Raw genomic sequence first — 27,589 nt, forward strand, 5'->3', positions numbered from 1 at the left:
CAAACAAAAATATTAATTAGACCATTTTTAAGATAAGAGTGGGTGTTTATTTTTTTCCTCCTTTATAAACAAGAAATATCAGAAAACTTAAAACTAAAATCCTAACATTTATGATTTACAGGAATTTTAAAACAGAATTAAGAACTGAACAGCAATAAGTATTTATTATTACAATATCTAAGCTGATGTTCTTATATACAGATGATAATGTGACAAGAACCTTCACTGAGATATATGGTGTAAAGAGGAATCTGCAATACCAGGTAAACTTGCCTTCGTTTGTGCAGAGTCCCCTTTAAGTTCTCTGTGAATGTCCTTACAATATGTGATATAACAGCTCTAGTTGAGATTTTAAAAATATGTATAAATTGGAACATGAAATGGATTGTTAGCAACATAAAAAGCTCTTAGCACTTTTTAAAAAACATCTTACAATAGATAAAAGTTTGAAGACAAAACAATTTATGATAGACTAAACAAATAATGCCCGTCAAAGATATCATAAAGGTAGTGTGTAGGATGAATCATATCTATGAATGTGTTAAATATTTAATATTATTAAAAAATTTTTATCAAGTATCAAATTAAGTTAAATGGCTAGTTTAATAATTTGACGGATTAGATGATTAAAATCTGTTGGCACAAACTTTTTAACATGCAGAATGTTTTACAAGTTAATGATAATTAATAATATTACCGGGTAACTATCTCAATTATGTGCGCACAAAGCAATCAAAGGATTAACAAAGAAATTTTAAATTTGAGTTTTAAGGAGCTGAGTTATTGATGTTATTTTTAAATGGAAATAAGAGAAGATTTAGTGAGATTATTGAGCTTATTAGCAAGAATATCCAGGGAAGCACTCTTCAAACTTCTTTCCAGCGTGCTTGCTCTCAACATGAGTCTTGGCTTGCTCGTTCTTCTTGATCATACGGATCTGCTGTTTGCAGATGGTACAGGCAGCCATCACAACTGGAGCCTAAGTAATAAGAATTTATTTGAAACATTTTAACAAATTACCTTAATCAAAACTAACTTTATTTTTATCTCCATTTTTATGGATGGATAAACGGACTAAGTGGTTTGTTGTATGAAGAGTAGAAATATCAGGGGAATAATCCAAAGATAGTTGCTTGTTCCCCATAATAACTATCCCATTTAGTCATAGACGTATAGGTCAGGGGAAGTCATATAGTAAACGCTCTCGCTCATTTTCATGAGTCATGGAAATCTTCACAAAAATCCTTAAAAAACGCCATGTAACAAGACAATTACTGTTATGCTATTAGTCTAAAAAAACGATTTTTAGCTTTGCTACTTTAATATTTCCTACCTTAACTTGTGAAGGAAGCCTTCCCTTATCATCTCCAATACCAGCCTCAACATTCTTCTTTTGCTGAAGCTTCTTAAGATCCTTCTTGGAGGCAGGCATTTTTAGTTCTTGAAATAATAAACTTTTAACTCATTTAGGTAAATATATGTATAGTATATGCTAAAAATTAGAATTTCAAATGAATTCTATTTTTATGATAAAACAATTTTTATAAAATAAGAATCACAATAAATCAGTTAGATTTTCAGTCACCAGGATAAGTTTCTATCTAAAATACACAGCCATTGAGCTCAGTCTTAATAAATGCTTAAATTGAAGGTACAGAAGTTACAAGTTAGCAATATGAAATTTGATTAAAATACAAAAGAATTTAAACTAAATTATTTCTAAGAATGAGGGCCTAAGTACAAAGAGGTGATATGAAGTAGCTTACTAGCTATGCTATAATCTTGTAAAATACATGAAATGTGTCTGTCGACTATTAGACTGCCATTTGCATGGCAATTTTAGGGTGTGGATTGTAATCTGTTACTTCAAAATCTTCAAACTTGAAATCATCGATACTGGTCACATTTCGCTTGACATGAATTTTAGGAAATTTTCGTGGCACTCTTGCACACTGTTCATTCAATGCTTCAACGTGGTTGGAGTAAACATGGGCATCTCCTTTAAAAAAAAAAAAATTCTTGTCATAAAAAAAAAGATAGTTAAATATTGTCTTTCAAAATATTTTAATCTAAATATTTCTGACAGACAAAACATGAAAATATTTCGCAAGAGGCGCTAACCTGTAAGTTGTCAAACAAGATTTGTTTTTATGAAACTAATGCCTTTTAGAAAAGAAAAAAAAAGATTACTGTCCTTTCGTGTGGAGACATACCAAGGAGACTCGGACACTATTGTAACATCTAAATGTGTGACGGACTCGAACACACAAAAGGAAAAACTTTTTGGAGACTTCTGTTTTGAAAGTCCCAAGAGCAATATAAATGACGAGAAAGCAGGACATTTTTATAATTGATGGAAGAAGTGAAAAGGCTTCAGGGATTATCGCAGGAAAATCAGTTTATTAGTAGCGAAGCTACTCTATAATTCACTATGTCCGTCCATCCGTCCGTCCGTCAGTCAGTCCGTCCGTCCGTCCGTAACGCTATGGGGGAAATGGGATTTACTCAGCTCCTATAAAAGATAGGATTCTGAAATTTTTTGACTACATTCCCATCATTAAGGAGCACAATTAACTATAAAACATCAATGGCGGTCGGACGGCTTTTTAGCAGGTTTTAGGCTATTTTTTTAATTTTGCACATTTTCCCCCATATCTTTGGTGTTTATGGTCCGATTTTCAAAATTTTTTCAGTTAAAGATATCAAAATTAAATTTTCCGTCGTTTGGAGAAAACAATAATGACGGTCAGACTGCCTTTTTGCAGGTTTTTGGCTATTTTTGTATTCTTTTCATTTTCTCCCATATGTTTATGATCCGATTTTCAAAATTTTTTCAGTTATACATATCAAAATCAAATTTCACATTGTTTGAAGAAAACAACTATGACAGTCAGACTGCCTTTTTGCAGGTTTTTGGCTATTTTATATTTTTTACATTTTCCCCCATATCTTTGGTGTTTTTAGTCCGATTTTCAAAATTTTTTCAGTTAAAAATATCAAAATTAAATTTTCCGTCGTTTGGAGAAAACAATAATGACGGTCAGACTGCCTTTGGTGTTTTTAGTCCGATTTTCAAAATTTTTTCAGTTAAAGATATCAAAATTAAATTTCATGTCGTTTGAAGAAACAACCATGACGGTCAGTCCCATCCACAAAATTTTGTGCTTCGCTACGTATGGATGTTGTCATCCTTGTTATTAAATACATGTTGAACCAGTGTGCAACAAAAATGACAAACCTAATGTATGAACAAAATCCCCAGGTTTGAGGCCAGTAACATGGGCAATCATAACAGTGAGAAGGGCATAGCTAGCAATATTGAAGGGGACTCCCAGGCCCATGTCAGCAGATCGTTGATACAGCTGGCAAGATAGTTCACCATCCGCCACATAGAACTGGACGAGACAGTGGCAAGGAGGCAGCGCCATCTTATCAAGGTCTGCAGGATTCCAAGCACACATAATCATCCTAAAATTTTACAGATTTACATATTTCGACAAAAAATCGCTACTTGATGATTTTTAAATTCCTTGGTAAACAAGGTAAATTTCATAGCGAAGCATCTCTCTCTATAACCAAGTTAGAAACATGTAAGTATTCTGTATTTCAGAAGTCTTGCGACAAATTTCATTACTATTATTAATTAGACTTAAAAATTAATATTCTGCTTATTAAGTTCTAGTACAACAAGTTATCCTATTGTCTGATTTGAATACTTAGCTTTCATTCATGTTGTCATTTTTGTTAAAATCAGACGTTATACACAAAGGACCAAGATATAAAAAAAAGTAAAAGCACTGGGAATTTGCCGTTTCCGCCGCTGCTTCTTCCCCTCCCCCTGAATTATAACATTCTAGATAAAAGATGTGTTACCTTCTATCTGTAGGTCTTGTTTTGATTGTGTCAATTATTTTCGCCAACTGATCAACTCCTTGACCTAAGAATATTAGAAATGAAGAGCTGTGAGACTCGTTAATAATTATAGAATGAAAGCACTTCAAAAAAATTATCAAGACTTAATCCAGCTAGGGGATTTTTAAAATAAAATATGCAAATCACTACATACCACCCCCTCTCTCCCCTCCAGTTTTATCTTAGTCATTTATATTTTACCTGAGTAATCAGTGTGCATATCAACATACTTGGCACCAAAATGCCTCCATTGAAAGCCGTAAACTGGTCCTAAATCACCAACCTCTCTTAAATAATTTTTTTATAAGTTTCTTTTTAACTGCTTAACAGTTTGTTAGAGCCAGATAGACACACCAATAATAATAATAATTGCGAAACAATCTTTAAAAAAAAGGGGGGGGAGGGGGTAATGCAACGATCTCGTAATCAACGCGCAAATGTCACTTAGAATCCGAATTTCGTTATGAAACTTGGATATCACTAATCCTTGGTATGTCTATTTTCCTAAAATCGAACGAAAACTAAGAAAAATAACGGCTAACGGCTCAGCGACTACAAGCACTATCTACACATCATACTCATTGCCGTTTCTAGACGTTTTCAACCGGTTCTAGCCGGTAGCCGCTGGTACTAGAAATCTTAAAAAGGGTTTGGTTTCAATTCACATGAGTTAAAGCAAAAATATGTTTTAAAAAGTTTATTCCTACGTAATTAATAATTAGATTAGCCCTAAAAAAGCCCCAAAAACAGCTAAACGGCTGCACCGACAGCTGTTACTTTTCCGACTCTTAATTTGATTTTAGGAAAATGGACTTACCAAGGATTACTTATGCCAAGTTTCATAACGAAATTCGGATTCTAAGTGCCATTTGCATATTGATTACAAGATGGTTGCATAACCCCCCCCCCCCCCTTAACAAAAAGGTAAAATATGTTTTCTCGTATTCATTCGAATCCGGTGGATAGGAACCGGTTCTCATCCATACTTATTTAGTCATTTTTTTCAAATTCTCGTTTATCAAGGTATATCTTAAATTCAGTGCATCTCCTGAGCTTTTAAAGATATTGAAACAAAATCTTTTGAGGTAGGTCAGTAATTCAAAAATTGTTCCCCTTACAAGCAATCCTGCGGCGGAAAACGGCGGGAGTGGTGGTCCCGCCACCATTTCTAATTTAAACATTATTTATTGATCTACCTCAGAAGATTTTGTTTCAATATCTTTAAAAGCTCAGGAATGACACTAAATTTAAGATATACCTTCATAAACGAGATAAGTCCCCCCAGAGGGTTGCTTGTAAGGGGAAAATTTTTTGAAAAAAATAACATGGTCTCAAATGATTACAAATTGCCTAATTCGGCGAGAAATGCAATAAAAAAATTTTATGGCGGCGACGGAAAATGGCGGTCCCGCCGCCTTTTTTTATAAAGATACCAAAACTTGGGGTAATTAGTGACCAGCCCAAAAGATTTTACCCAATTATCTCTAAAACTAAGGGAGTAGCACCAAAAACAAAATTGCTGGTATGTCGTGGCACGAGTCACTAGTACCACATTCCCCCCCCCCCCTTTTTACAAAAAAAATCTCGTTGATTATCAAAATCTAACATTATTGCCTTAAATATTCCCTCTAAATTCTATCAGTAAACTTTAGAATATATTAGTAAAATTCTAAAGATAACAGGGGTGTATATTCTGCACAAGATTTATTTTATCCCTGGCTACAAATTTTTTTATTTTTTCCCCCTCTAGTTTTTTTCTCACCAAGTAGCGGGGGAAAATGGAAAAATATTTAAAGAACTCTATATTTTATTTATTTTATCCCTCTTACCACAGTTTTTTTAGTTTTTATCACCAAGGAGGGGGGGAAATGGAAATGTTTTCAGTTTTCTTAATTTTTACATTTTTTTCCCCTCCAACCACTTATTTCCCCCCCCCCCCCCCGAGCCAGGGATCCCATGTAGAATATACACCCCTGAAAGATAATGAATAAAATTTCATTACCTGTGAGTCAAGCCAATAGAATCCAGATATTCTCTATTACTATTACCATCCCAAATATGAACATTCTAAAATATTGTATTTTTTCTTGGCAAAGAAATGAAAAGCATGATTTTTGATAAAAAAAAAAACGAAAATTAAAACAGTGCTGGGATGTTTGTAAAATAGAAATATTTGCTTCTACATGGGGTCTTAGCAAAGTTATAATAAAAGAAATATATGCACAATTTATTACAGAAAAATAAATCAGATAAAACTAATTACAAAAGGTACTCCTAAGTATATATTTCAATATCTTATTGCAATATAATTCAAAGGATTACTTTTTGTATGTTTTTTTTTGCTAACGGGATAAGTCCAAAAATGCATTCATGCATTTAGTGATCAAGGATTGTTTCCTGCTTGCTTGTGCTTAACAACTTATTTAATTACTCTAATTTATCATTGGTGCGTTGCATACTCAATCAATGCGCTTCATGCAACTTTCCCTTTTGCTTTATTTCGATGTTGAAACCCTCATTTTTTTTTACCTGAAGGAATAAAAATGTTTTACCTTATCTTGTAAATCCTTGACACTAGTTGAGCCTCTGATAAACCAAAATAACTCCTCTGCAATACCTCGATAGAATACTTTCTTGGTGGTCAACAATGGGAACGTGTTATCTCTGTATGTTACAATATAATAAAATAATATCAACAAGAAAAACTTTCAACACAACTCAATCCAACTTATGTTATTGAATACAATAGGATATGTTTTTGAAGAAAATGGTGTGCAGTGCAATAACAAAAATTCCCTTAAGTCTAACTAATAGTTAAAATTTTCATGATCTACCATGTAAACAATTTCAAAATTAAAAGGAGGAGGCAAGAGAGATTTTCTTGTTCTATTCTTTACAACCTGAAAATAATAACAATTTGATATTTGTAGAATTCATAGATTTAAATTATGTTTCAGAAATGTTCTATTTTATGATTCTAACTTTTAATGTAATGTGTATGATTAAGTTAGACTTTGGATAAATCTGAGTACTTTGTTTAATCATTTTATTTCCTGAGTGAGAATCTCATTTGTGCTCCGAATAAGGAAATGGTTCCTGTTCCAGTTCTATCACCACGAGTACTGCCGCATTTAATTATTTTCCTAAAGGAAACTATGCATGATCCTGAACTTATGTGATAAAATAACCTTATAGTAGTTCTTTTTATTTGTTAACTAGGTTTTTCTTAAATAGATAATTGAAGAGAAAAAATTTAATATAACAAAGAAAAAAAGCGGAAGACGGATCAGATACTTTTTGTAAGCAAACCTAAAACTCAAAGGAGGTAGGTTAATCATGAAAGCGTACCCATCACTCTATATATAACCGAAAAATCCGTACGTAAGTGATTTTTCCTCCTGTTAAATAATAATTTAAAAAACGATTTTTAGGGCGATTGAGAAAATTTCATATTAAAAATGTCAATATGAAGCATCTTATATTTATGTAATTTTGCAGATTTACACGCTTATTTTCATAAGACAATTACAAATGAAATTACAATTGCTTTACCAGACATCTTTAAATCTTATAGAGAACACGCAATCTAAAATGAACTTACTGAACAAGTTCCAGGTATTGGGTTTCCTCTTGGTTACCAACCTCATGACCCTTCAAACCATTAACTCCATTCTCAACTTTGGTTCCATTAGTCTACAAGTGTACGAGAGATTTCACAATAAAAATTAATTGGATTGATAGGTAACTATAAATCAAGCCCGTACGTCAAGTGCAATTTTTTTTACTAAAAGAGGACTATCTACGAATAAGAGCACGTGATTCTAAGTACCTTCCAGCATTGATCCTGAATATTTTCTTTCAAAATATGATAGGTCACTAATAATAATTAATATATTGACGAGAAAATTTATGTTTCACCACTTCAAGTTGAAGAAAAGTAAAAAAATGTCCACGATTTTCAGTTAAAATTATATCAAACGTTTTGTTGAGTTCAGGGTGTCTTTAATTGTCCATGTTGTCGAATGATAAAAATTAAAAAAGTTAAAAGCACATTTATTATATCCCATATGTATGTTTAAATTAATGCTATAATGGATTAATTTACAGTCTATATACACGAGTATATGCATATGTATCATCAAATATCCATTTTATTAAAAGAATTAGCTTCATAAAAGTTTTCAAAATCAATTAAAATACCTAAAAAAAACATGGTGAAAAATAAATTTTCTCGTCAATACATTAATGACATATGGTGACCTATTATATACTGAAATAAAATACTTAGGATCAATGCTGGAAGGTACTTAGAATCATGTGCTCTCGTTCGTGGATAGTCCCCTTTAATTTCCCATTAGTGTACAAACTTCCACCCCCCCCCCTTCACCACAATACTCTACGAGATCAGTTGTGTGTACTTTTCCATCACTGGGCAAGGTATATATATCAACTATAATAACATATGAGAAAAGTTGTAGAAGCTAATTTTTAGATAGTTTTGGCCATTTTTTTCTCTCGATTTAACGACTGTGTGACGTAGCATAGTAATTAAGAAATATGAATGTTTCGTGTTTGTCCAAGAAAATTAAATTTAAAAAAACATACCTGGTTTGTAGACAAAGCTTCAGAAATAGTACTCGCCATTTATGTTTTTACTTAAGTCTGAAATATATTGAAATATTTAGAAATGGGAATAGAAGCTTTCGCAAAATTCCTTAAAGTTGACATTAAGATTCAAGTTTAATGCACTTCTTAGGTCAAACTGTTTTAATATGCGTGTAAATAGTAAATATACTATGCATTTGGACAACATTAAGAACAGTTAGACTTAATGAGCGCATTTGACTGGAGGCTTGCTCACAATTTTACGGAATAATGCGAAAGCTACTTTTCCCTTTATTTACATTGTAATAGTTGAATTTTTTGTACAGGCAAATTAATCAATTTTTAATGAACTTAAATGCAATTTAGCAGGGTTATTAGGTAAATAAGAGATACCAGATTTTGTCATTGTTTAGCGTTATGTGAATTGTAATAATTTTTGTTGTGACAATGATTTTATTGTATTCCCATTCTTGTATTTTGATAAACTGATTTAATTGAGACATGTGTCGAAGAAGTTTGGGGGTGTAAACAGGGACAAACATTGGGTATTGAACTAAATAAAAATAAAAACTTTCAATACTAAAATTATTTGAATAAATTGGGATGGAAATGAGGTATTACAATAAAGATATAATGATTTATTTGCCATAGAATGAAAACGATGTTTAACCTATTTTTACTTGTGGTATTCAGACATGTAGGTTGTAAAATATAAATCTTAAAAAAATTATTGACAATTACACAGTAATTAACTAGCATCAAAAATACATTTTAAACTGTAGTATATTAACATATTACTTTTTCTAGGCAGATTATATGTCATTTGTATATCATGCAATATAAGCTTAAAAATTGCTAAAGGGTTTTTCATGATAGTTTGATTTTAAAGGTCAAATAAAGTGAATTTGAAAAGAACATTTAAGAATAAAAAATTTGGATTGCTTCCTGGTGATATATATTTTAAAATTGAAAGTAGTATTCTTGCTACCTAGTCAAGATTAATAATATCATCATCATTATCTTCCATTCCTTCTTTGATGAGCTCAATCTCTTTCTGCTTAAGTTCCAGCATGTTCTTTTGAGATTTTACTGTCTTCTTAAGCTTCTCAATCAGAGCACTGTTACCCACAGAGCTAGCGCCGCCACTTGATTCAAGTTTCGCAATATATTCATCCTATAAAGAAAGTCCGTCAATAAGATAATGTTATTTTTTCAATTTTGTTTCTTTTGTGTTCAAACAAAAAAAAACATTTAAGATTTCACAAAACATTAAAATTTTCATTTAGATTTATTAGGATCCTGTTCTGTTTAGTGTAAAAATTATAAGAAAAAGAGATCTTATGTGATAAGAAAATTATTACCACTAAGTATTATACAAAATACCTTTGTCGAACTAGTACGTTTGTTTAACACTATCAAGATTTAATATCAAATTTTTGGGGGATAGGGGAGCAATATTACTATTGATTTTTTTTATATAAAAATTTTTAAAAAAATTGGAAGGATATAAAATGTAGATTTTTAATCACCATATTCACTAACAAAAATAAAAGCCTGCCTTTTCTTTGAGCTGTTTCTTGAGACGTGCCACCTCATCCCTAAGACTTTCTAACTCTTTCTTACTTGCAGAACTACCACCACTATAACTTGATTTGCTTCTACTAATTTCTCTCTTTAATGAGTTAATTTCATCATCTTTCTTTGATAGGTCACTCTTTAGATCATTTAGTTTCTTAAGATTTGACGTCAGCGAATCTGTGGAATTTTTCAAAGCAGATTCCTTTTTCTTGAAGTTTTCTTCCAAAGTTTTCTTCTCATTTGCCAACTTTTCCTCTTTTTTCTTGTAATCAGCTGCATCTTTAAGAGCACTAGCTAGTTTGGTCTCAACAGTGCTTTAAAAAATTTTTTATACAATGTGAATCAAGTGCAAGATATCTTATATTTAACATCTAAAAATATTTTAACAAAGATTGGAAACTTGGTTTTGATTTTGCAATTGTTTTGACCAATATATGTAGGTAACATTTTGATGATAAAGGGTTATATTGAAAAAAAAACTTTAATAACTACATAGTCATAAAGGTTGTATGTAGCCGTAGATTTTTGTTGTTGTTTTTAAGGAGTAGCATTAAATTGCATTTACCTGAGGTTTTTGTTGTTTGCTTCTTCCTAAAATACAAAAGGGTAATTAAAAAAATTTATTAAACTGTAGAAAGGCCTTTTCTGTATATTATATTTAAGTAAAGTATTTTAATAAAAGATGCTAGGTTTTTATATTAGGCTTTTTAAATAGTTCAATTATTTATTCAACCATTTATGACATAACAAAGCGTGGTAGCGGTAATGCATTGAGTTACGCAGGGAGTAAGGGAGGGGACAATGGATCGAATATTCAATCTTTAGGAGTCTCAGACTTTGGGGACTGGCTTAAAGGGAATGTGCAAGAATTTAGCAGTTTCTGACTGAGTTTGGGGACTTGCGCAAGAAATGCCGTTACTCGCTATGTTAGTTTTGAATATATATAGTTTTGCAGACAGAGAGTAGCTCAAATATAAATACACGGCTCCCCTCCCATACTATATTTCACTCCCTTCATCCCCACCTCCTTTTTAAAAGTAGACGAGAAAGGGAAATGGAGAAAGGAGGTGGGGGAAATAAACAGGATAAAAAGGGGCAGCCCATCCAGCTACACGCCTGCCTGCCCTTTTTTTCCGTTTTCACATCACTTGCCCCCAAATATCTTTTCTCTTTCCCTGTCATCTGAAGAGATCCAGGGAGATATTTCAAATTTAATTACAGAATGGTTATGTCAGTCTGTAATACTGGTAATCTTATTTTCAAATGATTGCTTTTTTTCTTGGAACTTTTTTCTTAGTTTATGGTTTTCTAGATTTAATCAACAATCACTTTACAATTTCCACCATATTTTCGGGATTATTCTGGTTTTCGTGGCCTTTCTTCAAAAACTCTTAAATTGAATTAATTGCCCATTGTCCCCTCCCTTACTCCCTGGAGTTACGGCGGTGTTCAAACTCACGAAATATGGAATAATGTCGGTCGGAATTTAATTGAATAAATCGGAAAATATGTTAAATTCATCTTTTTTTAAATTTTTTTGTCATGCTGCTTTGTTTGATAAACTATTGGCATACTATAATTTACTTGATGAAATATTGGCATGCTATATTTTACTTCGAGGAATATTGGCATACTCTACTTGACTAGGGAAAATATTGGCACGCTCTGTTTTACTTGTTGCCATTGGCACACTCAGCTTGACTTGATCCAAATAAAATGTGATAAACAGCTTTTTTTTTATGTAAGGCGAAAAAAAACTAAAACTTGAGATATTTTTTTATCTTGAGAATGTTCTAGACTTGAAGATTAAAAAGCATGAATTTAATTTAGCAAATTAAATTAACAGATTTTTGCAAATAACGTTTCAATACGATTTCTTCAGATTTTCTAATTAAAATAAACGTTTTCTAAAATATATTCCCTTTCCCTTTCCAAAAAAAACTTTCCAGTGAAGATTGAATGAAAAAAAAGTTTTTCCGAGATTCCTGAGCTGAGCAACGAGACGAAGTACACTAGGTAAATAAAAAATAACTTACCTGTTTGTTCAACTCCATATTTGCAAGTCTTTGTTTCAGATCTTCAATATACCTACATATTTCTTATGTTAACCCGAATTGTTTCAATGAATAAAAACTTATAAGGTATTGTTCATTTTCATTCAAAATGTTTTATAATAATATCAAAAAAAAATTGTTGAAAAATTGTTGTTCTGTGTATTGTAATCTGCGTATTGTTTTTTAATACCTATATTAGCGACACCTTTTACATCACCAAACCTATAAATTTTCAAAATTACAAAAAATCACACCATAATTTTGTTTCAGTCAGAGGTGGCATTTTCATATTGAGGGGTTACCCTACCACTCATTTTGTTTTTGTTTACAATATATATAAAATATTTTTATTAATAAAAACCAGTGTATTATTCTTACCTTTTGGCTTTCTCCAACTCTTCTCTAGAACTTACACTTTCACCTCTTACGTTCTTTACTCTTTCTCCAACTAAAAATGGAGGAGTTTTACACAAGATTGAAAGTGTTAGAACATGATCATAATAGTTTTTTTTAAAGGAAAGGTTTCCTGTAGTTTGTGAAGTAGTCAAAGAAATATCTATTATTCAAGAATCAGATTTCAACATGACACATATGCTAAACTAAACAAGTCACACACTTTGCTTGAACTTGAAGCCAAGCAGATCAAGAAAACAATTAAACTGCTAGGTTGAAAAGTAACAGTTAAACTGTTTTTAACCTATTTTTGAAAGGTATATCAAAAATATACTCTGACACCTGTCAGGGTTGTACTATTGGGCACTTTTTTCGAAAAAGGCCACAAAATTGCCCAAAATGGTTTTAGGCGGGTATTGGGCGCTCTTTTTGGCTAATGTCATAAAAAGGTTATAAAATAGCCTAAAACCATACCAACACTTATCATTAGAAATAAAATAGCCTAAAACCATCTCAGGACATATAAAAGCTTCGCTGGAAAGGAGAACCATATCAGTTCAGCAGTTAGCAAAATCCTTATCTAGATACAAAAAAATGCTTACTAATTTATATAATAGTTAATATCACTCAAAAAATAGGCCTGCACCCCCCATCTTTTACACCCCCCAAACCGAAAGCTTAATAAGAGGGGGGGAAGTTTTGACACATTTGCGTAAACAGTGAGTATAGGTTTTATCTTTGGACTGAGAGGATAGGTTATAAAAGATAAAATCATTCTTATATGATGAATTTTCCCAAGTTTTAAGATTTTTTGGATAGGCCTCCAGGTTCAAGAGCTGTAGGCCTTCAGGTGGTCTCTGGACTGGAAAAAAATAAAAAAATATTTTTTTTGAAGAGATAGAGTTCAACTTTTTAAACAAAATACCTATGCATCTTTATTGTTCATATATGTAAATAACATATAAAAACATGCATATTTTGTTATATAAAATGACCTCTTAACACTTCAAACAAAAAATCTTATTTTGGTTTATACCTGTCCTGAGGCCACCTGGAGGCCTGCAGCTCCTGAAACTGGAGGCCTATTCAAAAATATTCTTTTTCACCCCCAAACCGGGGGGTGTCCTAAAGGACCGATAAGGGCGGCCCAAAACCAAATGCCCAATTTAACAACCCTGACACCTGTAGAATCATACTGCAGAGCTAAAAATTAAAATAATAGCCCACATCGATTTTTATTAGGATTTTAAAGTTTATTTCTTACTGTAGATAATAATTAAATTATGTTGAATCGTTACTTTTTGAGTAAAATTGTTACTTACAAAGCATTTTTCTTCATATGATTAAAAGATAATGATAGTAAACAAATGGCTCTTTTGATATTATTTATAGTTATTCATTAAAAGATGTAGGATATATATTTGAATTAACATAAAAACTATGAAGATTGAGCATTAACCAATAACAAAACTAGAAATCATTAAATTTCAAAATATAGTGTTTTCTTTAAGTGACTTTAAAAGCTAAGAAAATTTTACCCACAAAGGAAAGACATTATAAATCAGCAAAATTTACTTAATCTATAGTAAAAAATAAACTTTAAAATCCAAATATAAATTTATGTGGCTATTGTTCTTATTTTTAGCTTTGCAGTATGATTCTACAGGTGTGTGTCAGAGTATATTTTGATATACCTTTCAAAAATAGGTTAAAAACAGTTTAAAGATTAAATCCCCATTTGAGATTTTTTATATATTTTTCTATTTTGGCTCCATGCAAAGATATTTTTAGGTTCTTTAGAACTTGAGTTTTTTTTCCATTTCTCTATGGCAAAGTCAATTTTTATGTTTTACGAGTTAATCTGATCCGAGATTAAGAAATTAAGGGGGAAGGAACAAATATGAGAATTTTTAATTGTTTAGGCAAGCAATAGGAATTGATAATCTCTAAAGATTCATGCTGTACTATACATTTCATAAGGGGGGGGGGGGAGTTTTGACACATTTGCGTATACAGGGAGTATAGGCTTTATCTTTGGACTGAGAGTATAGGTTAGTAGGGATAAAATCATTCTTTATGATGAATTTTCCCAAGTTTTAAGATTTTTTGGATAGGCTCTCTGTACAGGTAAAAATGAAAAAAAAATTTTTTTTTGAAGAGTTAGAAGTCAACTTATGAAAAAAAATATGCATTTTTTCTTCAAATATGAGAATAACATTCAAAAATATGCATATTTTGTTTCATAGGTTGACTTCTAACTCTTCAAAAAAAAAAATTATTTTTTTTATTTTTACCTGTACAGAGAGGACCTGGAGGCCTGGAGCTCCGGAACCTGGAGGCCTATCCAAAAAATCTTAAAACTTGGGAAAATTCATCATATAAGAATGATTTTATCCCCAATAACCTATCCTTTCAGTCTAAAGATAAAGCCTATACTCCCTGTTTACGCAAATGTGTCAAAACTTCCCCCCCCCTCCCTTATTGCCAATATGTATAAGTATTTAATAATTGCAATGATGCCATGTGAATGTTAAATTATCATGTATGCTAACGGATTAACCAGCATAGCTAGAGGAATATTCCCATAAATTAAAATTCAAAGCGCACTAATCATTACTGCCCAAAGTAGAGACAAAGCCATGAGGTGATAGGCTTGAGTACTTTACCCTTTTATCTTTCCTTGCAGATTTCCCCATGAATTGCACATATATGATATTTTGAATTGTGGGTGTTTTACTAAGAAGTTTAAGCACCTTAATTTTAAATCCTTTTGTCCCAAATACTAGCAAATTTAAGAATTTAAGTCACTCACAATTTGGACATTGGATCGAGAATATCTTAAATAAAAATTGTTTTATAAGTGACAAAAACAGCAAGGTAATTTTTCTTTATAAATTATTTTAATACATAAGCAGATAAACTTTGAAATTTCTTACTTCTTTAAGTCAAAGTATTGTTGTGTAAAAGCATAAAGACGCATTCTTTTAGACATGGATTTATTTGTTTATTATTAATAATTAATAATACAAGTCTATCTTTAGGGAATATAGACATGATGCCTTTGAATGTTTGTATTCATTTTTATGTATATAGTGTATAATAGTGTTGCTGTGTTGTTTCAAAAGTAAGTAGTGGCGCAACTTTATAAAGCAAATATTTTGATCATTTTTGACAAATAATTTTCTTATGAATATATGTTCAAAAATAATATTCTCTTTCAGCTTGTCGATTTTAAGTTAATACATTTAATAAATAAAGATGTTTTACTTGAAGATCATAGTTTGTTATATTTGATTTTTGATTAGATTGTGTCAATAAGTATGTTGAATTGTCCTTACAGGGAACTGAATCCAACACTAATAAGAATCAAAATTCAAGCAAAGAAAAATTTATTTATTGGTATTATCCTCTAAGGATTACTTTTTCAATTTGGAAGTTATGTTAACTGTTTATAACCTATTTTTAGTAGCGAAGCTACTCTATAATTCGAAATGTCCGTCCGTCCGTCTGAGACAAAGTGGGGCACTATGTTCCAGCGATTGACAAAAAATCGTTTTTTACATTTTAGAAAATACACTTTTAAACAATTGATTGGTAATATACACAAGTTTTTAAAAATAAAGCCGAAAGAATTAGCTCTTTACTATGAAAAATAAGAATTTTATGTGTAATTATACCAGAGGTATGGAATTAAGTTCCTTTTCATCATTGTTAACAACTATTTTTAAGGTCAACTAAACTACATTTCAAATCAGTGTGGACCCTTTATTTTTAAAGCTATCTTTAAGTATTATATATTTTTGGAATCAGTATGTAATAATTTATACGTTTAGCTTTTAAAAGAAGACAAATCTCCATTTTTTGTTGTAATTGTAGATGGTTTTCTAAGCATACCAGATTTCTGTAAAATAGACAATTTTCTTCTAACGTTTGGTTCCAGATCTCTTAAGCGCAAAAGAGCGCAAGCAAATCCTCTTACATGGTGATATTAGATGTATGTATAATATCAGAGAACTTTACCCTGTGTATGCGATTTTTGAGGTAAATTTTTAAAATACTTTTCATTTTTTTTAGGCCAAACCTATGTTTCAATATTGGCTTTTTATGGATTAGGCTTAAAAAGTAAAAAATTCCATTTTCTTCTAAATCAATTTTAATTTTTGAAAAAAAATTTGACAATAAAATCAAAAATTAATCACCTTCAATTTTTTCCAAGTTATAAAAATAGTATTCAACATCCTATTAGAACCTGAGTCTTTTCCATAGGCTATTACATTTTTTTTTTGAGTCTGGGTGTGGCTCTAGTGCCCTTTCTTTAAAAATAGATGATAGGGGTCCAGCTGATAGTACACACAGAAAATAGTATACATATTAAAGTGGATACAAATAAGTGAATGTTACAAAATGGCAACTACTACAAAATTTTGACTATTACATAACAGCAAAATACCAAAAACTGACTGATACAAAACAGCAAAAAAAACTAGCAAAATGGGGATAAAAAATATACTATAAATAGTACCTGTTAAAAAAATCTACATTTAAAAATCAAAAAAATGTTCCAAAGGTGGGATTAAAGTATACCATGCATTATCTCAGCCAATAAAAGAGTTGTAACTCTAAAATTCGGCACAGCAGTTACTTTAATGAAGAACAATATGGAACTGTGAAGAAACAGCGGTGGAACCACTGCTTCTGCCATAACCGCCATTTCCAGCAAAAAATTTTTGGCCAAATTAGACAGTTCTCAATCATCTGAGATAAACTTTTTTTCTCATAAAAATTTTCACATGACACTTGTAATATTTCAAACATGTATAAACAAAACAAAAATATTCAAAACATATGGCCGACTGCCCTCTGGTCTTCCTAGGTTGACAGCACTCCTTGGATCTTCGCATTCGCAATTGTAGCAGGTAACCTTACCACTCATAGCGCTCAAATCCATATCTTCCTGTCCATCAGCACAAGGTTCTTGTTGTTGGGTTGAAGCAAGCCCACCTAGATCACTGTCCTCCGTATCGCCAATACAAATTAAGATCCTCTCAGCAGCTACTGCATCCAATATGTGGGCTTTCAGTACTTCATTGCTGGCGAAGGACCCAAGTTTGCTAATAACTTTTCAACAACAACACGTAGCGCATCCACTGGTCGTCGGAAAGGTGATAGGTTCGAATCTTGGTCCGACACCGCGTCATAACTAAAGACGTTAAAAATGGTTCCCACTGCTACTATGTCAAATGCACGACATAAATAGTTAGAGTAGGGGGAATGCCTTGGCCCAAAACAGGCGCAACTTGCTACCATGCACAGTTTGGACTTTTCAGACAAAGGTTGTGCTTCTCAGAGAGTTGGTTGTCTGATGGGTGAATGGATGCTTTACAACGCAATCATAAGTATTGCATGTATGTTTCAAGGTGCGTAGAGGTCTAGTACCCAAAGCGACACCTAGCCCCTAGAGTCTTAATAACTTTTCCACATACATTACAGTAGTAGAGGCCCTCGTGACCTCCTCCATCAGCACTCTCTCGTCCAACAGAAATCCCCAGGCTTTCTGCCACAACCCTGTCTTCTGGGCTACATAATTTCCTGGAAACTTGTTAACTCGCTGTTTACATGAATAGAACGCTTTACAGTTTATCGTGCTGTCCTCAGGTGTAACAAATATTGCATCAAAATGCCCAATAAGTTGCTGGAAAGTCATGTTGTCACAGTTCTCACATACCTCTTGCGTGATGTTGGCTGCGCCTCCCACCAAACTCTTAGGCAGACTTCCTACCCTCAGTATCTAGAGCGTCGTAAACAGCTTCCCTGAAGCAGTTGTCCATTCTGGCCTTGTGCAACTCCCAGTCCTCGCCAGGGAGGTTCCAAAACTTGGGAAATTCTTGACAACTGATTTTCCTATGCTGATGCTCTATCCACTCAAGGCCTCTTCTCAGTGCTTGAGCTTCTACACCCATCGCTGCGTCGTTTGCGGCTGTGACAATAGCTGCATGCCATGGCAGCATCAATGATTTCCAAATGAAATCAGCCATAATTACTGATTAACTGTTGGATTTGAAAAAAAATGTTAGAAATTACAAAAATTTGCGAATATCCATTGGTGATTTATCCTTCCACAATGCTAACAGGCTAAAAAATGGCTTCTACTCACTCTTCCTCAACTATTCCTCCCGGACATATTCTCTCGGATTGCTGTAAAATCTGAAGTTTCCAGTAAAATTTACCTACTTCACAAATTTCTCGGATTTCTAAGTCACTTTCACTTGGATATTCACGGATAGTAGCACTTATTCACAAAATTAACATCCATGAGCTGCCACCAATTGTGGCGTGCTTGTTCACAGATAAGGGTTTTTAAAAAGAACCTTCAACTTTGTTTAATGGAGCAGAGCAACTTGGTAAAGTCGGTTTTGGTTCGTTTCCAATGTTATTATAAACACGCAACACTTGAAATAATTTTGTACTACTACATATCCATTTACCAATAGTGAAAATAGGGTCTGTTATAGTATATCTGAATCTTAAGAATGGCAATGAATAACTGACAATATAATACATGGTTTCATAGGCAATAGGTTTGGCACCCAGTTTGATACCAAAAAACATAACTTTCTGTTTGAGGGTTAAGATCTCGAATTGGCCTATCTGCTATTTATTAATAAGTTAAAGTTATGATACCCACTACAAAGGGCTTTTCCCCTAAAGGTTCAGGGAAGAATTTTAACAAATTTTGTTTACATTTAGTAGATACTTTTTGTATTTTATAAACTTTTATAATTTCTTTAAACTTTTTATATTTTTTTTATACTTTTCAGGTTTCAACAATTTCCTTGCCATTAACCTTTATGAGGCTTCACCCATACATGGATAGGAAGGTTTCCCAATATTATTGAATTCAATACAAAAAAGTTTAAAAGAAGAATGGAATCTCAAAAAGAAAAATTTTAAATATAAAACCATAAAAAATAAAAAAAATCATTTTTTTTTTTTTTTATGGGGGGGGGGGTAAACTTAATTCTTAGGGTGGTATATATCAAAGAACATTTTATACTAGTTTTTATGAATTACAAATACAATAATGACAGGTAACTAATAATTAATCATCATACATTTTAAACTGTTTTTAACCTATTTTTAAAACGTATATAAAAAATATACTATGACACCAGTAGAATGAGACTGCAGAGCCTTAATTTGAATTAAGTCCCCAATAAACTTTTTTAGGGGGATTTAAATATTAATTTTTACTGTTGCCGTGACCATTTTGATCGAAGCAAAAGGTCTTTTTTTATTTGGGTAAAATTCGTAGCTTTTACAGTGTTTTGCTTCATAAATATTGTATTCTGGTATAGAGTAAAATTAGGCCTTATGATTTTACTATAAAAATTCACTAAAAAGTTAATTCTTTATAATATATCAACGAATTAACATTAACATGTTTGTGTTCTCTCACTTATTTTAAAAACATAAAAAATGGCTGTAAAGGGTTAAATGACAACAAATGTTTATGCAATACAACAAATTTATTTTTGTCACATATACAAATGTGTTATAAAATAAGATTATTCAAACTTATCTTTTAAAATAATTTTAAAAAGTATGTATCTTTTGTGTGTATGGTTTTCATTCTTTTCATTTTAATTAAATAAAAAATATTTAACTACATTGGAAATAAGCCACTTTGTGAAAACACTCTTTTTTTGAATTGTAAAGAATTATATAAAACAAGACTTATTATTGGTTAGATTTCAGAAGTATTTGTTTTATTGTAAATGTTAGATTTTTCAATGAAATTACTTGTTTTGGAAAAAAAAATTATTTCCAATGAACAGAGTAATGTTTTTTTTATTGTATTAATATAAAGTGAATTATATAAAAATGTTCTGTAAGCCACAATATTACCCAAAGTAAAAAAAGAGCCTTTGCTCCGATCAAAATGATTACAGCAACACTAAAAATTAATTTTTAAATCCCCCAAAAAAAGTTTATCAGGGACTTAATTCAAATTTGGGCTCTGCAGTCTGATTCTATAGGTGTCCTAGTATATTTTTGACCCCCCATTCAAAAATAGGTTAAAAACAGTTTAATACAGAAAAACGTACAATAATGTATACCTACTGAAATGTTCATATTGTACACAAAAATCAATAACAAACAAAAATGTATAAAAATACCTAAAACTGGTGATCAACATCACCATATTGAACATAACATACATAGTGGTCACCCTGATATTACTTATCATTCATTAAAAAAAAAATTCTTAGTTTGTACCTACAAAAAAAGATTATTACAGGGATACGAGTTTAATTTTTATTTAAAAAAATATAGGCATTCATAGGCACAGTCACCTATCTCTTGAAACTTGAACTTTCATCTATGTCAAATGCCATTTTCATTGCTGCAAATTTTTTATTTATATTTCTCACCATATTAGGTGGTTAGGAATCATTTGAGGCCATTTAATTTTTTTAAAATCTTTTATTTTCCTCTCAATTGAGATACCAAACTTATTAATTTTTTGAGAGAAAATAGGCTTATGTTGAAATGGTACATTGAATATGATTAATTTTAAATTATAATATTTACCTGAGTCAAGAATCAATGCTCCAACTTTCTTGTGAGGAATACCACCATAGTGAAGAACCAGTGTCTTGAAATTTAGGAATTGCTTGGCACAGTCCTTAATTGGGCAGGTAAAGGGTAAACCTTCATCCAGAAATGATGATATTCTTCTCCAGAAGTGAATGAGCACCAAGTGGGTCAAATAATCCTTCTCCTTTAAATCCATGCTCATTTAATAGTTTAGTAATAACAATTAAGTTTTGATTTGGAATAACTATATTTTTTCTTTCTATACCTAGAATCATCTTAAATAATGTCCTGACTCCTTATGAATAGAAATACAGTATCTATGGGGGAAAAAAATCAAACTACACCAAAACAGGCAAAAAAAGGCCTAAAAATCCCATTTCCACAGGGTTTTCTTACCTATCCTTAAAATAAAATAAAACTTTTTTTTCATTTATATGTAGAATCTATAGGACTAGGCTTATGTACCAAGTTTCAAGTGTCTAGCTCAATATTTAGACCATATTGCTCACGGTTTAAGTTAATATGTTATTATGTCCCCCCCCCCCCTTACATTGTTAATTGCAAAATAATAACCTCAAAGGTCTGTTACTGTTGGCTCTTTTCATTAATTTAAACAGGTTAGAATTGTCCTATCAATTTCAAACTAAAAAACTTGAATGATTTTCATTACAGGAATTTAAAATTTTTCTGGAAATATAAATGATAGGAATTCTTTGATATCACATCTTTGGGAATCACTTGTAAGTAAACTTATGAAGTTGGATTTCAAAAACCTTACTAGGTATTTCAAATATTAGTTTTATTAATAGAAATAGAAGAATAGAAGCATATTCTGAACCCTTTTTTCGTCAAATCTAAGAAGGAACATTTCTAGCAGACAAAAGTATTGTTTACTTTTGACTCAAGCTGATGTGGATTCTTAAGAAATTATAGACTCGCTACACGATAGTGAGGCAAAATTATGTTTGTGAAAAATCATCCAAAAGCACATTAAAAATCATCAAAAATTAAACAAAATCATATGTTAAGAACCCTTTTAAGATTTTATTTAATTTTTGTAAATTTTTTTATTCGATTTTAGAGGATTTTTCACAAAAATAATTTTGCCTCACCAGCCAGTAGCCAGCCTAACTTTTTTTTTTAAGAATCCACCTCGTTACTAAGCTTTCAAATTTAAACGAAATTTTTGGGCATTTAATTCTGATTCAGCAAAGCTTTCTACTAAGAAAATATACTGCTTACAGCTGACTTTTATCTATGTATGAAATGAAAAAAAACATGCATTTGTAACAAGATGTGTACAAAATTCTAACCAATGAAATTAAATGTATGTACTGATGCGATTCTCCTATTGGCTCAATAAGACATTCCCTATCTTTCTTAGTACCTTTATTGTTTTATTGCAATTTAACTAATCATGCATTAAATGGGCAATGAAACCCTGCCTGGTAAAATTCATTTAAATCATCACAATAAGCACACTCAAACTTAAGTATCTCATCACTGACAATTTGTAATGGCAGATATCCAGACTCATCAACAGCATTTCTGAACATAGATTTTACATGCCTAAAATCTGAAGGCTAAATCCATTTTTTGCTGAACAACCTATCCTCTCACTCCTAAGACAAAGCCTATGTTCCCAGTTTACACAAAAGTGTCAGAACTTCCCCATCCCGCAACCTTAATTAGTGAGTTTTGTGTTCAGTAAAAAAAGGGCTTGATTTTTTTTTAATAATTACTCATTTTAAACATAAGACACTTAATATTAAAGTAAGAAACATATCCAAAATTCTTGGTTACTGAAAATGGTGTGACCTGCATCACCTTTAAATAATAAAAATTGAGTAATATTTTACCTGAATAGGGCAAATCCACAGTTATTCGAACATTCACACCCTTGAACAAACGTTACAATTTCTTGTGGTTTAGTCTTCATACTATTAGGATGCGAGGATGAACCCATAGGAGAGTAACTGTCTGTAACAACATGTTGGGATAGGTAAAGAAATTCCCTTTTGTTTGGAATAATGCCACTTTTAGTGCCTTCTTTTAAAAGATCTAAAGTTGCATCAGATTTAATTATATCCATATCTATATTCTGTTCATCTACCATGGCACCCCAACCACTTGTCAAGGTTCCAGTCATCAATGAGGTACCAGGTTGGAAATTATCCATAAGCGGAGGAATGTTAGAGTGTCCATTACTTGGTCCACTTTTACCAAACTGTACATAATGAGTGTTGCTGTTAAAACTGTCTTCTATTGGCAATAGTGTAGGTCTTTTACTGGGCCTTTCAACTACGTCATCTAATTGCCTTTTTATTAAACCATTAGTTTCTAAGTATTGGATAAAGGGAAAGAGTTCATACTTCTTTAAGAATGGGATCATGTAGTTAATGTCCCTTTTGCCCCTAAGTAGAATGTTGGTCATTTCTACAATAATTGCCTGTACGATTCCCAAGTCAGCTTTAATGGTGACAGGGTAAGTTTTCCTTTCTTTGGAAAATTCAGGAATATCTACTGAAGCATTTCCATAGGTAGTTCGCAAATGTTTTATCACTGATCCCTTCTTGCCAATCATCAACATAGAATCTGTAGATGGAACATCAATAACTTCAGTGCCAAATACTCCAATCAAGCTAAATGTTTATTTTAAATTCATGTAGATGCATAAATATCTATAAATATAAAAGTGAGCAAGTTACTCAAGGTTTAAATTAAGTTGTGTGTGAATGAAAATATAGGTCAGAATTTCTTAGGTTGATGAATTGGATATAGGATTCGAGGTTTTTGTGTTAAGGGAGGAAGGACTTGTGCATCTTAAGAAAAGGAATATGAGTGAGATAATTTTAAATGAGGTACCATAGTTTTGCATTCTTAATAAGTAAACAAGGGCCTATGTTGCGGAGAAATCACCTTCCCTTCCCCTCCCCTCCACCTGATACTTAATTTTTAACACCCATATTTTAAATATATTATCTTGCTCATTGTTATTACTATTCTTATAATATTGCATAGAAAGTTCATTAAAGTTGTTTAGCTAAAAAAATTTTATGCGATTTCAATCTATTTGTGTATTGAATTTATGTATAGGTAAATACTGTTAATTAAAAAATATTTTCTCATGAGAATTTTTCATAATTCAAGTAAATTTATTTACAAGAGGCAAAGAGTTTTTAATTGATTCGTCTTCTTTACCTGACTTGATTAGCTGATGAAACTATGTGCATGTAAGGGCACTTGCTTCCACTAAAATAAATAATAGTTTTTACAAGAATAATCCATGTAACAAGGGTTTTACTGAACCTTGTTCGTTCAATGTCAAATTTTAGAAGACCAAAAATTTACAATTTTCATATTTTATATTTATCAGGAACTTCTTAATATTAGGTCATTCATATTTTGTATTAAGTTATTTGTATAGTACTTGATTGTTTTACCATACTATACTATTATAACATTTCTTTATTAAATATTTTAATAAATAGGATCATCACAATTTATGTTTGCATTAAATTCTGCCTCTACGTAATTTATTGTTGAATTGATATATATTTATTTAACAATATATAATATTAATTAAATAATATCTGTGTCAGTGTATATAATCGTAATCTGAAAAATGTATTTATCAAATTTGACTAAAAAAATTATCTTTAATATGCATTTAGGTCTTTTCTGCGTATTTTCTGATAGAACGAAATTTTAATAAGTATAAATGTGATATTGATAAGTAAACTACTAATTCGATTAAAGGGAGTGTGAACGTAAATATTTATCATCTGATTATGAAATCTTAACATTTTCTAAGTACATTTCACTACACTGATGAACCAAAAAAGTTCTAATAACAAAAATATCCAGGTATAATGCCTTGATTTTATGGTAATTTGGGAGGGAAAAAGGAAAAAAAGGGAAAATCTGAACTTTTTGGTTTCTTATAAATGTTTGTAGGGATATTTAACTTGTCATATATAGTTGAAACAATTTACTTACTGTTGAGGATTTATTTCACGATATAAAATTGCCAATTAGTTTTTTAATAACGTAGTAATAAGGTAAAAGATCTATTTTAAATTCGTATTATTGACAAAAAATACCTCACTGTCTACAAAGGGTTGAATCTCATAGGTTATTTAAAATAATAATATCCTTTTATATTGTGTTGGACAAAAAATAACCCACTTTGGAGAATTAGTTTACACTTTTATTTGACTGTTTATAAAGAAATATTGCACCTTTATTATTTACAAATTTGTAATTAAAGATGAAGGAGAAATGGGCCATCTAAAGTTACTTAAGATACTAGGTAATAAAAAAAAACAAGTTTCTAGCTTTGTTATTGTATTTGGTATTAATAAAAAATATTGCTTATTTTATCAATTCAAGTACCTTAATATTGGTTTAAAGCAAGAATTATGTTAAAAGACAGCTTAACCGTTAGGAAAAATAGAGAACTATGTCAAAAAGTTTAGTTTTAGCTTTAGAAGGAAAAAAACACAATTAAATGCACATTTATATAGTCCGGAAATATTTCCCCCAATGTTGGACATAGTAAAACTCAGCCGAAAAAGCCGTTGTTTATGGAAATAAGAGACAGTTTTGCCCTATCTTTGAGATTATATGAATGAGATGATGTTAAGGTTTGATAATATGATGAAAAATTTTCTCATTCACAGCAATTTTAACGTGTCACTATGTAAGGGAAGCTTATCGTAGATAATAAGATTGTTTTAGGCTAAATATTTTAAGTCATAGGAAGGTTTTAATTAGGCTAATTTCTATCCTTCCCTAATTCATTTAATTGAGACAAAGTTATGAATGGCTAGAAAAAAATCTTACTTTGAACATCCTTTTGCCGTCTCGAAGAACTTGCAAACAGTTCCCGACATTTTCTTGGCAGGTAAAATTGATGATCAATGTTAATGTTAATATTCTGAAATAGTAATTCACAATTATAGTTTTACATACCTTTAAATAATTAAAATTGTTTAATTACTTAGATGGTGTATTTATCAATACTTGGATCTTTCACCAGTTTTTATGTTTACAATAAACCAAACTCTAGCGGGCTAAAACATCGATATACCCCCTCCCCTCCTTTTGAATAAACGGCCCGACCAAAAAATGCCAGGGTAAATTACGACCTAAATTGACAACAATTTTTCACCTGTCATAATATACAAGCATGTTTAACATCAATAATTTGGTTGATTTTTCGTAAAATTATTTAATTTTGATGTAAGACAAGCCTTGTAATCGTTTAAAAACTTTAAGATAAAATTTAATCATGTTGACACCATATATTCAATTTACACAAGCAAATATTTATTTTGCTGGTTTGGAAGGACAACGAGGTCGTTTCAATCCGAAGAGGGAAAACGTGAATTTAACTTGTGATCATCTAGCTTACATTCAAATATATAGCCTAATTACATATCTTCTACGTGAAGTAAATAATAAGTAATTATTAATTAAAATTTAAATGTACCCTAAACGCCGAAGAGCTGGTTTAGCGCATGCATATTGAGAATGCCGGGTTTACAGTTAAAATTTTGAATTATGTCATTGATTGATTGATGCGCAAAATCTTTGTTCACAATTTGTCCCCGTTAAATATAGAAGAGTTTGAATGTTTAGTCTATATAGAAAGACATATATATAGGCGAAACGTCACTATTTATTAGTACCGAGACTACTCGATTTAATCAATTTCGTCTATCCGTTATAACGAAATAAGGAAAAGGGAATTATTCAGCTGCTTTTAAAGCTAGAACTCTGCATTTCCATGTCAACAAGTCCGACTGCTTTAAGTCAGCTGTTGAGCCGCTTTCATTTTTTATATTGATTTTGATGTTTTTGGTCCGATTTTAAATTTGTTTTGGGTATAGCATCAAAATTTGATTTCCTATCGTTCTAATAGATTTTTGTTTTTACATATAAAATTACTATAGTTTTATTTTGTTTTTTTTTTTTTTTATAAAGTTTTATTTTTTTCTGTTGTTATTGAAGATAGATTTCAGATTTTTTTGTGTGAAGGTACAATTTTCTAAAAAGAGCTCACAAGAGGCGTGCACCATAATACTTTTTAAAAGGTTCAATGAACAATAAATTATACCTACAGGGTGAGCAACATAACACCGGACTTTTTTAAACGGCCATAGCGTCATAACTACTTGACCAATCAGGACCTTTGACCCCACTATAAAAAAGCTTAGGTAATGACCTTTCAGCACAAAAAAATCTTTGGACGAAGATAAGCTAGTACTCCGAGCTGGCCGCGCTTATATTCAACAAGGCAGATTCGAAATGCGCTGTTGGTATAATCTTGATTCTCGACTAGGGCCCACTAAATCGGACCTACAGCCCATCTGTAGATGAGGTAGAGTTATGCAACTGGCTGGGGATACTGTTAGATACATAAGTAAGACACTAGAAAAGACTAG

At 31.3% G+C, this 27,589-nt stretch overlaps 2 protein-coding genes and 1 long non-coding RNA gene across 3 annotated transcripts; all 3 read right to left on the reverse strand.

Moving 5' to 3' along the window:
* Window positions 1-137: 137 nt before the first annotated feature.
* Window positions 138-1,469, reverse strand: LOC145329482 (uncharacterized). The gene is made up of 2 exons (XR_013882929.1): window positions 1,334-1,469; window positions 138-979 (listed from the first exon to the last, which is right to left on the reverse strand). It is a non-coding gene; the product is annotated as an uncharacterized LOC145329482 (long non-coding RNA).
* On the reverse strand, window positions 1,432-8,656 carry Ts (Thymidylate synthase). Its single transcript, XM_080173651.1, has 9 exons — window positions 8,518-8,656; window positions 7,514-7,605; window positions 6,966-7,055; window positions 6,465-6,576; window positions 5,915-5,979; window positions 4,114-4,199; window positions 3,874-3,937; window positions 3,239-3,468; window positions 1,432-1,999 (listed from the first exon to the last, which is right to left on the reverse strand). The coding sequence occupies exons 1-9, from the start codon at window positions 8,554-8,556 to the stop codon at window positions 1,815-1,817; spliced, it is 963 nt and encodes a 320-aa protein (XP_080029777.1). The 5' UTR covers window positions 8,557-8,656; the 3' UTR covers window positions 1,432-1,814.
* LOC145329478 (uncharacterized) lies at window positions 8,574-26,085 on the reverse strand. The gene is made up of 10 exons (XM_080173648.1): window positions 25,986-26,085; window positions 24,342-24,392; window positions 23,000-23,782; window positions 22,586-22,688; window positions 21,135-21,324; window positions 12,528-12,597; window positions 12,132-12,183; window positions 10,661-10,686; window positions 10,076-10,409; window positions 8,574-9,691 (listed from the first exon to the last, which is right to left on the reverse strand). Exons 1-10 carry the CDS (start codon window positions 26,033-26,035, stop codon window positions 9,506-9,508), a joined length of 1,845 nt encoding a protein of 614 aa, XP_080029774.1. The 5' UTR covers window positions 26,036-26,085; the 3' UTR covers window positions 8,574-9,505.
* Between the last annotated feature and the right edge of the window lie 1,504 nt (window positions 26,086-27,589).

Source organism: Acartia tonsa, chromosome 10, assembly GCF_053477335.1.
Source record: "Acartia tonsa isolate MP-2025a chromosome 10, ASM5347733v1, whole genome shotgun sequence".
NCBI lineage: Eukaryota > Metazoa > Arthropoda > Copepoda > Calanoida > Acartiidae > Acartia > Acartia tonsa.

What these genes read in the sequence shown, in the direction of transcription:
- LOC145329478 (XM_080173648.1), bottom strand. Translation starts at nt 26,035, where the DNA reads ATGTCGGGAACTGTTTGCAAGTTCTTCGAGACGGCAAAAGGATGTTCA. An exon ending in ATTTAAATGAATTTTACCAG is followed by an intron (nt 21,325 to 22,585) that starts GCAGGGTTTCAT and finishes ATGGATTTAAAG; the next exon opens with GAGAAGGATTATTTGACCCA. An exon ending in AGCATTGATTCTTGACTCAG is followed by an intron (nt 12,598 to 21,134) that starts GTAAATATTATA and finishes CTCCATTTTTAG; the next exon opens with TTGGAGAAAGAGTAAAGAAC.
- Ts (XM_080173651.1), bottom strand. Translation starts at nt 8,556, where the DNA reads ATGGCGAGTACTATTTCTGAAGCTTTGTCTACAAACCAG. An exon ending in TCTATTGGCTTGACTCACAG is followed by an intron (nt 4,200 to 5,914) that starts GTAATGAAATTT and finishes AAATTATTTAAG; the next exon opens with AGAGGTTGGTGATTTAGGAC. An exon ending in GGATTTTGTTCATACATTAG is followed by an intron (nt 2,000 to 3,238) that starts GTTTGTCATTTT and finishes TTTTTTTTAAAG; the next exon opens with GAGATGCCCATGTTTACTCC.